Below are 9,462 nucleotides of genomic sequence, written 5' to 3'. Positions count from 1 at the left end.
CTAACATCTTTAACACCCCAGATTCCTAGCCACACCCTTCTTCTTCCTCTTCCTTTTTAGGGAGTAAAAGAATTACTATTTACTATAACTGTGTGAAATTTGGATGAAAAGCAATAATCTCACTAGAGGCTTTTGTATATATTGGAGTGTTTATGAATTTATCGCAGAAACTCAGAGGCCAGGACCATATGTCACAGATTGAAAAATGCATGGAGCAAAATGTATCTAACTTTTCTCATAATTTAAAAATTATTTTGTTGCACACAAGAGAGAGAAAAAAAACTTATTCATTAGAATCATAATACCCATAATTGGTAAAAAAGAAGAATATGATTTTACTAGGTAATGTACTCTTCTATCTCATCATGCACAAAAGAAAAAGAAAATTGAATTATAGTGGTTTATGAAAAAAGTATTATTTTATCTAGTGATGTAATTTCATTCAACATGATATTTGAAAAGTATGATGATCACATCATATTCCTTTAAAAGGGGTAGGCAAATAGCATAATCACGAATCATATTAGAGAACGTTAAGAGATTTAAATTTACTAAATAAATGATATTCTGGAAAAAGGAAAAATGATGTTGAATCATTATTCTTCCCAATGAGGAAACGATCTATTGAAACACAGCCAAGTAGAAATTTTCTTTGATGTTAGTGGACTCTGTGCATAATATTTGTATTTGGGACGTTAAGAATGCGATTCCGCTTCTCTTGGTTCAAGTATATACGCAAAGTTTGAGTTGATAGGGTTTTTCTTTCTTTCTTTTTTTCCTTTTCAATGATTTGTTTTTTGGTTATAGCTTAAATGATTCTGATCACTTTTGACTAATTAATGTGGATCATAGAGAACCATAAACTTGATCTAAAATATTATCATAGTAGGAAATGCTTATCATTAGCATATGATTGGATTCCTAATTCGCACTTAAAAGTAGATAAATTAATTTTTAATTCATTAACCTTAGGATTTAATCAAGTGTAGTGCAAAAGTGAAGAGTTCTACCAAAAAGTAGCGTAGAGTATGTTGGAGTATTCAGTTTATCCTAATTTGACCGACCATTTTAACAATTTTAATTTAAACGGTTCATTACTTAATTTCCTTGAATGAAATATATGGTGTTATGTGTATTAGAATTTATATAAATGAGAAGAACAAACATACTAGGAGTATCTTAGATTAGACTAATAGATTTAGGGAACTGATTTTACGCTCCATTTTCTTGTACTTATGGCGGTAATTCACCACATATTCTACTATTTATACTGGCGGTTCACATAATATTAATTGTGAATTTAATTTTATTTGGTGTAAAAACTTAAATCGGTAATTGTCCTATATTATTTTAGTCAATGACTTTATTATAAATTTAATATTTTTAAAAGGTCAATGCTACAGGCGAAAAATAAATGTAGAGTTCAATTGTAACTCAATTCAATTTCGATTGGATCACACACTATTACAAAAATCAGTCGATACCGTAGAATGTTCCCGTAACCGATAACCGAATCACAAAAGTGGTTTATTGACTTATTGGTATCGGATTATCGAATTAACAATTAGTTAATGGATTAAAATTTTATAATTAATAGTTTATCGATTCGGAGGCGGATTACTTAATTTTCTTATTGGATAAACAATTAATCTATTAAGAATTATTATATTTATATTTTTACTTCTTTCACTATTTAAAACCTTAGTTTCTTATTTCCCTTAATATCAGCAGCACTCAGCAACATTTTCTATTTCTCTCAACAATCCTCTTAGGAAATGACGACACCAATCAGACTTACAAGGAAGTAACTTTTTAGCTGTCTAAGCTTCAACTTCATCGTAACTTTTTGGGGCAGGACTAAACAGATCTAGAAAGTTCTTGTTATCTTTCTGCTCAAATAGATCATTTAACTTGGCAACTTATGCAAAATTTTATCCAAAATATATGTTAACTGAACTTGTATTACTGATTAAAAATCCCAATTAGTATTTTAGCTTGCTTATTGTAAAATAATTAAAGAAGAAGAAACTGTCGTTAACAATTAGAGCTTCATTACCCTACTTGAGTATGATTGTAATTGAATCGTCTATCTATTATTCATTGTCTTGTTTACTTATATCAATATTATTGTTTATTTGATTTACCGATAAACCACTCGATAATCACTAATCCGACCCGATATCTTATTGAGTGGCTAGCGAATTAGTACATTTACGAGTTGATAACCGATAAATCAAGTGCCCGATAAGCAGCCTTACCTTGAAGCGGACTCAACTCGTAAAGAAGATGGTAGTTCACGCGCTACAGAGAGAGTAGAGACGTATAGCGTCTCAGAGCTGTATCTGCGTCAGAGGAACGTTTGGTCGTCGCGTCATTAGCTTAATTAAAAACACTCATTATATTCTCTAATAATGTCTCAAAAGAGCGGGCGGGGAAATTATTTACACACAAACACACCGCACTTTAGCTATAGCAAAACTGCACTTAAGCCTTATAAGAGTGGGACAGAGAGAGAGAGTGGAAAGTGGAAACGGAGGAGGAGCACTTCTTCACAGCAAAGTGCTACTCCTACGTCGAAAGCTTTTCCACCTTTCCCTTTTTCCTCCTTATTTAAGGTGAACTTTGAGCATTATTTCTCTGTTTTCTCTTCAACATAGACATACAGAATTACTGGAAAGAATGTGCGAATTTGATTCTGCTTCTCCATGATTTTGCAGGCGGCTCTGTCCTCGGATTTTCTCTGAATTTCCAGAAATTTCACAGTATCTGTGAGTTAAAAACTTAAAGCTTTTTCTTATCTTGAGTATATCGATTAAGCTTATGTTCATACCGATATTCTGCAAATTAAGAAGAAGCTTCTAGTAACTTCATTGTTGTTGACCTCAAACTGTTGTTTTCTTGGAAACTGATTTCTGAGAAAATGTTTTGTTAGTTGTTTATGGAGATGTGTTTAGGATGTAATTAGTGAGTACTTATTAGTATGGAGATGTGTTTAGGATGTAATTAGCGTGTACTTATTAATATTGTTAAAGGTATATTTAATGTTAGATAGTGTTTTGGTGGTGGAGGAGTTTTTGGAGTTGGATACGCATCTCTATATGGATTAGATTTGATGGTCAAATTGGTGGTGAATTTATGTTGTTGAATCAGGACCGTTAAAAATTATGCGGTTAAGAAATCCTGATTGAGACTGATACCCGGAATCTTGCTACTGTCTCAAAGTCTAGGAATCAAATCCTTTTAATTTACCTTCCCCCAGATTCTTTCTCACTCAAATCCTTCACTTTCTAACAATTGTCAACATGCCCAATCTTGTTCCAACAAATACAAACAAACACTTTTCTTGTTGAGATTGTTTTACACGTCTCCTATTGAGTAACTTATCCAAGAAATAGAAAATGAAGTGTAACCAGATTGTTGGAAGACATTTGTTTTTCATTTTAGTTCCTTTATTTCTTTCTTTTCATAATTCAGATGAACTTTCGATAGTACTAGCTTTAAGAACATTGTATTCTACTATGAGTATTTTACAAGGACCTGGGAGTTAAAGCCCAGGAGCTTGCGCATTTCGTCCTTATTCTTGAATCTCTGCTTTGCATTTGATAGATAGACTTTTCCTCAACAAGTTGGTAATCAGAGCAATGACAGAACTAAAAACTTTGATCTGCATGAAATTTTTTAGGTAAAAGCTAACAAGGAATGGCTTTAGATTATGGATTCATGTTACTTTCTCTTTGATCTCAGGATTGCATTTTGATTATTCCTTTCTAGAATCTAGATTCGACTATATTCTACCATCATGTGAAGCATGTCATGAAAATTGAGTGAACAGTATTGGTTCTCTCATCAGTAGTAGTACAACTATGTGCTTCATCCTCCATCCATACATCTTGCATAATAACCAGAAGCTTTAAATACTTTACGGACAATCTAGCTGTAAAAGTACATCGGTTTATTGAATTTATATTTCAATGGACTGCTATTTTCACCCACGTACATTTACTTGCGCTTTTATTAGGTCATCTTTGGCAGGTAAAATGCCACTTTAATTTGCTATTGCTGTCATCATGGATTAGGCCAGTCAGCTGCTATAGAGCAAATTTGGCTACTTTCTATGTAAAGGAAGAAAGGGAAGTATTTTTATTGACTACAGAAGTGTTGTTCATATGGCAAGAAGATATGGGCCTTATTTCGATCCTGAGTATGAGACCTTAAGTATCAGAATAAATCCTCCAAGGTTGAGCTTCTCTACTTTTAGCTTTTGCCATTTTTGCAACATCCACTCCTTGCCTTCACTATATTTTATTTTACTTTCATTGGCCAGCCTAGATATTACTCGTTGTGGTTTAGGATGTTACCTAACCAGGATATGGAAACCTGTCGGTCTCCTTTGAACCAATGAAAGAAAATCATGGATGTCAATTAAATTACTTCATATTTAAGACCCTCAGCTGTTTTCATGTGGTTTTACTAATGATTATTTGATGCTATTAGGGTATCTGTGGACAATGCGAGTTGCAAGGATTGCACACTAGTGAAGGTAAACTTTGAGAATCTTTGAGTGATTGAGTCCTTATTTTTTTATTTCAAGGATCCACAGCACCTTTGATGAGACGAAGCTCACTTCACCACAGTTCAATAAGCTCTTAATTTTACAACGATTATTCTTGTAAGATTAGTGTGTGTCTGGTCATCTGAGCCTGCTATGGTGCATGATCAAAAGTTTTACTGAAAGAAAGGAGTATATTAAAAAAAGTTCTTTCACAAATTTTATTGGTCAAACTTTTTGAACACAATCTGCTGTCGCAAGTAGGAATTACTAATATCTGTAAGCTAGAGCCTGGTGATTTGATAGGCATGATTTGAATCACTAGTATGAGTCAGATAAGGGGTCCCACATTAACTCTATATCATTCAGTTGCTTTTGTCAAAGTAGTTGATACATTTTTTATATGGGTAACATAAAGTACATTATTAATGAACTACCTCTTGCGCCTTTTTAGGTACTGAGGTGTTCAAAAGTACCACTGAGGTTTTCGTTGTTTTCCTCAGGTTGACAGTGTCAACAAACCTGGAATACTGCTGGAAGTGGTGCAAATCCTAACAGACCTTGATCTTGTAATTACCAAAGCCTACATATCCTCTGATGGCGGGTGGTTCATGGATGGTGAGTATTGTTTCTCATTAGTATTTTCAGGTGTTGAAGCTTTTAGACGAGGCGCATCCAAGTATTTTTAGTTGCATATTCAAGAGCTGCTACTGTCAGGGGTGGAGCTAGGTATAAGTAAGTGGGTTCAATTGAATCCCCTTCGTCAAAACAGGGCTAAAATGAATTATTTTGGTTATATATGAACTGTTGAATTCCCTTGGCATAAGAGAAGATTCTAGTGTAGTGGTAAAGGAGGTTCAAAATTATTTTAGGTCACAGGTTCAAATCCCAAATGTGACATTCTAGTATTTTCTGAACCCCATTGTATAAACTTCTGGCTTCGCCACTGGTAGATATGGATCATGTTCTACACTATTTCTTTTACAAGCTTGGACTGCTATCCAACTAAATACCCAAATTCAAGTTTCTTCCACCTTGGTGGTTATAGATTTACTAGTATGTGTTAATTGGTGGCCATGTATACCATATTCACTTTTGCCCTTTCTTGGCCATTTTACAAAAGTCTCAACCTTATAATCTGTTTCCCCATTAACACTCTTTTCTTGCTCTGTCCCATCTGCATATAATATACTAGACTTAGGGCACACAGTTGGGAAATTTCTTACAAGTTTTCATTTCATTTTTAACAGTATTTCATGTTACTGATCAACAAGGCAACAAAGTTACAGACAGCAACACTATTGGTCATATAGAAAAGGTAAAGTATCCCTTGTTTTTCTTGCCTTCTGATTTCATATTTTTATAGCCTCTACACAAGTAATGCGAGGATAAGACAACAATCTTCTTTGACAGATTCTCGTATGATAGTATACAAAAGAAGGGAAAGAGGGATAAATTAAAACGTAGCATCTTCTAGAAATTGCTAAAATATCATGCAACTCCAAGCTAGCCATTGTAGTTGATGTTATGTACTTTGGGTTTATATGCAGGCATTGTCAATGACATTTCTTCTCATGTATTTTTTTCACCTAGCATATATCAGAGTTTTACTTTTGGGACTCTATGACTATTCAGAGCACAGCAAAAGTCAAGCAACTATTCACAAATCCTTGGTGACAAAATGTTACAGAATAGTTGCTCATTGTTAGACAAGAGTTCCCAATTCCACAAACTAAATAGTGCTCTACTAATGTGTCTGGGTTTGCCTATTTCTCTTATCTGTTTCAGTCATGAGCTCATTGCTGTCATAATCCTCGCTTTTACTGCAGGTTTTTTCACACAAGTTGTAGTTAGGCTTTCCTGAACTTTGTATGCAAGAGCATATATGTACCCTGGTAGTCACCCAATAAAATCCTATTTTATCCCCAATAAATGCTTTAGCCCATGTAGGTGTGTCATCCAAGTGACTGAAACTTAAAAAGTAGCTACCCTAAGCAAGAACCTAGTTATATCCAAGTTACTAACGATTTCAATAAATTTCTTACATTAGGCGCTAGGACCTGAAGGTTACACATCAGGCATATTGAAGCCTTGTCCAGGTAGAAAGGTAGGAGTGAACTCTGTGGGTGATTATACCACCATTGAGCTTATAGGAAGTGATCGTCCGGGTCTTTTATCAGAAATTTCTGCTGTACTAGCCAATCTTCATTTTAATGTCGCTGCTGCTGAAGTTTGGACCCATAATAGGCGCACAGCATGTGTCCTTTATGTCAATGATAATTGTTCCTCACTTGATGTGGATGAAGAATCCAGATTATGTGTCATGGAAGAGCAACTCAATAACATTCTTCGTGGACGGGAGGATGATGAGAGTGGGGCTCATGCTACTTTCACAGTTGGCAGTACTCATGTTGATCGGCGGCTTCATCAGATGTTCTTTGCTGATAGGGACTACGAAGGTGGTTGTCTCGAAATGGAGATAGAATACCCTCCTAGCTTCAAACCAGAAGTCAGAATTGAAAGCTGTGTCGAGAAAGGGTACTCAGTGGTCAGTGTAAGTTGCAAGGATAGACCAAAGCTTATGTTTGACATTGTATGCACCCTCACAGACATGCAGTATGCTGTTTTCCATGCCACTATCTCATCTGATGGTCCCTATGCATCACAGGTAATCTCATTATGTTGTTCTGATGATTGCTAGTCTGAAAAAAAAAATTGAAAAAAAATGAAAAAAAAAGTCTGCTAAGAGGCATATTCTGTATGAGATAAACTAACATATGGAGGATAAATCATTCTATTTAACAATACTTCTATTTTAAGAAATTTCCATTTAACAATGTCAATTCTGGATCCGCCACTGTTTAGTTAGTATCATCTTATTAAATAAAAGTTCAATTGTTATAGAGGGAGCTCCAATTGGTCTCAATTTTTTCAGTGAGAGCAGAAAGATCAGAACCGAAAGCATCAGTGATATGATTGCCTTGCTTGAGTTTCTGAAACTACCTTTACCCCATTAAAACTCCTATTAAACATGTCTACCTTAGAAGTATTTTCATCCGTCATCTTTTTGTTTTGGGTTACTGATTAGTGTAATTCTTAATCACATTCCCAAAGGAAATAAAATATATGAACCCCCCCCCCCCACACACACGCACACAAAAAAAAGAAAAAAGAAAAAAAAAGTCTAGTTTAGCTTATGCTTTAATACCTAAAGTTCTTTCCAGTTTCAAAGTGGCTCAATATTGGAATCACTGATGGAAGTGTTATTAGGCTTTAAGTCCAGTAGGCAGTATGTAATATGAGGACGACTGAATTTATAGGAATATTTTATCCGCCACATGGATGGTTGCACTCTGGAATCTGAAGAGGAGAAAAAGGTTGTGAAGTGTCTTGAAGCTGCGATTCGGCGAAGGATAAGTGAGGTAAGGGAGATTATTCACTTCTCTAAATTATTGTCTTAAATGCTTCTCAAGATTATGATTAGCCTCGGTGCCGAGCCAAGCTTGCTACTTTCATCAAGCCCCCCAGCCCCAGTCCCACCCCCATTCTGAATACTTTTATCAAATAGACAAAGGTCTCTAACTTAAAGTAACTCGTAGTTAAGGTTTCACTTTACGAAAGAATCGAGGACTAGTCTATATATCAACTTTCATTCTGTATGAGTCCGTAATTGCCTGGAATAAATGAATCGGAAGAATAATGCAAAGCTGATTTTTCTTTTCTAAGCTTAGCTAGGTCCACGCCATGTGCAATCTTTTAGTTTGAGATTGGGATGAATGGGAAAGTTTGGCGGCAAGATGTGGTCCTCTAACATTATACTTCGGAAAAATTAGGCATGGCTAATACTGTACTTCCTACTCGTACCTTTTTCATCAAATATTATCAGATTTTCAAGCATTCACATGTTAGTTCAATTAATAACATTATGGCATGCACGAACCTTCAACCTCAAATTCTTAATGCCACTAGGCCTTGATTCCTTTGATATGCAGGGTTTTAGTCTAGAGTTATGTGCCAAGGACCGAATTGGCTTACTTTCTGAAGTTACGAGAGTCCTACGAGAAAATGGGCTATCAGTGACTAGAGCTGGCGTCACAACTATCGGAGAGAAAGCAAAGAATGTCTTCTACGTACGAGATGCATCTGGAAACCCTGTAGAGATGAAGACAATTGAAAGACTGCGAGAAGAAATTGGACAGACAATGATGCTTAATGTGAAGAAAGCCCCAGCATCTGCAAAAGTACCTGAAACTGGTGGTCTGGCTAAGACAAGCTTTTTCTTCGGAGGCTTACTGGAAATGTTCCGAACTTAAATCTTCATCTACAAAGAGCTACCTACTTGTATAGAGAATAAAACACTTCACGTCAAGTGTATAAATGTGGTAAGGTTTCCCTGTTAAAATGCATGTAGATACATTGGGAAGTTACATAAGGGAAAAGGGAAGGGAAGGATCAGGTCCCTCCAGTCCTATTCTATGCTGAACTCTGGAAAATTATCAGTGTTATTCCTGCATAATAAAAGGACGAAAATCTATTGCTGTGATGACGTTGGGTTGGAGCTTTGGTGGAAAAATATGTAACATCCTGAGCAGAACATACTGTAGATATCATCAATTAGTAGCTTTTTTGGTACAAGATATCATCATTTAGCGTGTAATTTGGAATATCGTGTCACAATAAATATGCTCTTTTGATATTAGATTGTCAAGATGAAACTTGACTTAAAATACTCTTAGATATTTTACTTTCTTCGACTAGTTTTGGGAGGAAGTGTGATTTAAAATTAATGACCACAAAATACTCACTCTTGAAAAAAGGTAGCCTAGTGAACAAAACACCGGAGAAGGGCCAGGGATGTTTTGTAAACATCTTATCTTAATGCAAGCATTAATGATTGCTTCCATGGCTCGAAC

The 9,462-nt window shown here is 35.4% G+C and overlaps 1 protein-coding gene across 3 annotated transcripts; it reads left to right on the top strand.

Moving 5' to 3' along the window:
• Positions 1-2,455: 2,455 nt before the first annotated feature.
• LOC104238336 (ACT domain-containing protein ACR3) lies at positions 2,456-9,245 on the top strand. Of its 3 annotated transcripts, none has more exons than XM_009792661.2 (9): positions 2,456-2,615; positions 2,718-2,768; positions 4,077-4,237; positions 4,495-4,540; positions 5,053-5,167; positions 5,800-5,867; positions 6,600-7,217; positions 7,870-7,971; positions 8,542-9,245. In XM_009792661.2, the coding sequence occupies exons 3-9, from the start codon at positions 4,167-4,169 to the stop codon at positions 8,860-8,862; spliced, it is 1,341 nt and encodes a 446-aa protein (XP_009790963.1). In that variant the 5' UTR covers positions 2,456-2,615; positions 2,718-2,768; positions 4,077-4,166; the 3' UTR covers positions 8,863-9,245. The 3 variants fall into 3 exon arrangements, with proteins under 3 accessions (XP_009790963.1, XP_009790962.1, XP_009790961.1); XM_009792660.2 differs by having other exon boundaries at positions 4,033-4,237; XM_009792659.2 differs by having other exon boundaries at positions 4,019-4,237.
• Positions 9,246-9,462: the final 217 nt, after the last annotated feature.

Source organism: Nicotiana sylvestris, chromosome 6 (assembly GCF_000393655.2).
Source record: "Nicotiana sylvestris chromosome 6, ASM39365v2, whole genome shotgun sequence".
NCBI classification, from domain to species: Eukaryota; Viridiplantae; Streptophyta; class Magnoliopsida; order Solanales; family Solanaceae; genus Nicotiana; species Nicotiana sylvestris.
Note: the sequence above shows the minus strand (reverse complement) of the source record. Positions and strands in the feature narration are given on the sequence as shown.

Coding starts and splice junctions, on each gene's coding strand:
- LOC104238336 (XM_009792661.2), top strand. CDS start 4,167: ATGGCAAGAAGATATGGGCCTTATTTCGATCCTGAGTATGAGACCTTA. Junction 5,868..6,599: donor CTATTGGTCATATAGAAAAG/GTAAAGTATCCC, acceptor TTCTTACATTAG/GCGCTAGGACCTGAAGGTTA. Junction 7,972..8,541: donor TTCGGCGAAGGATAAGTGAG/GTAAGGGAGATT, acceptor TTTGATATGCAG/GGTTTTAGTCTAGAGTTATG.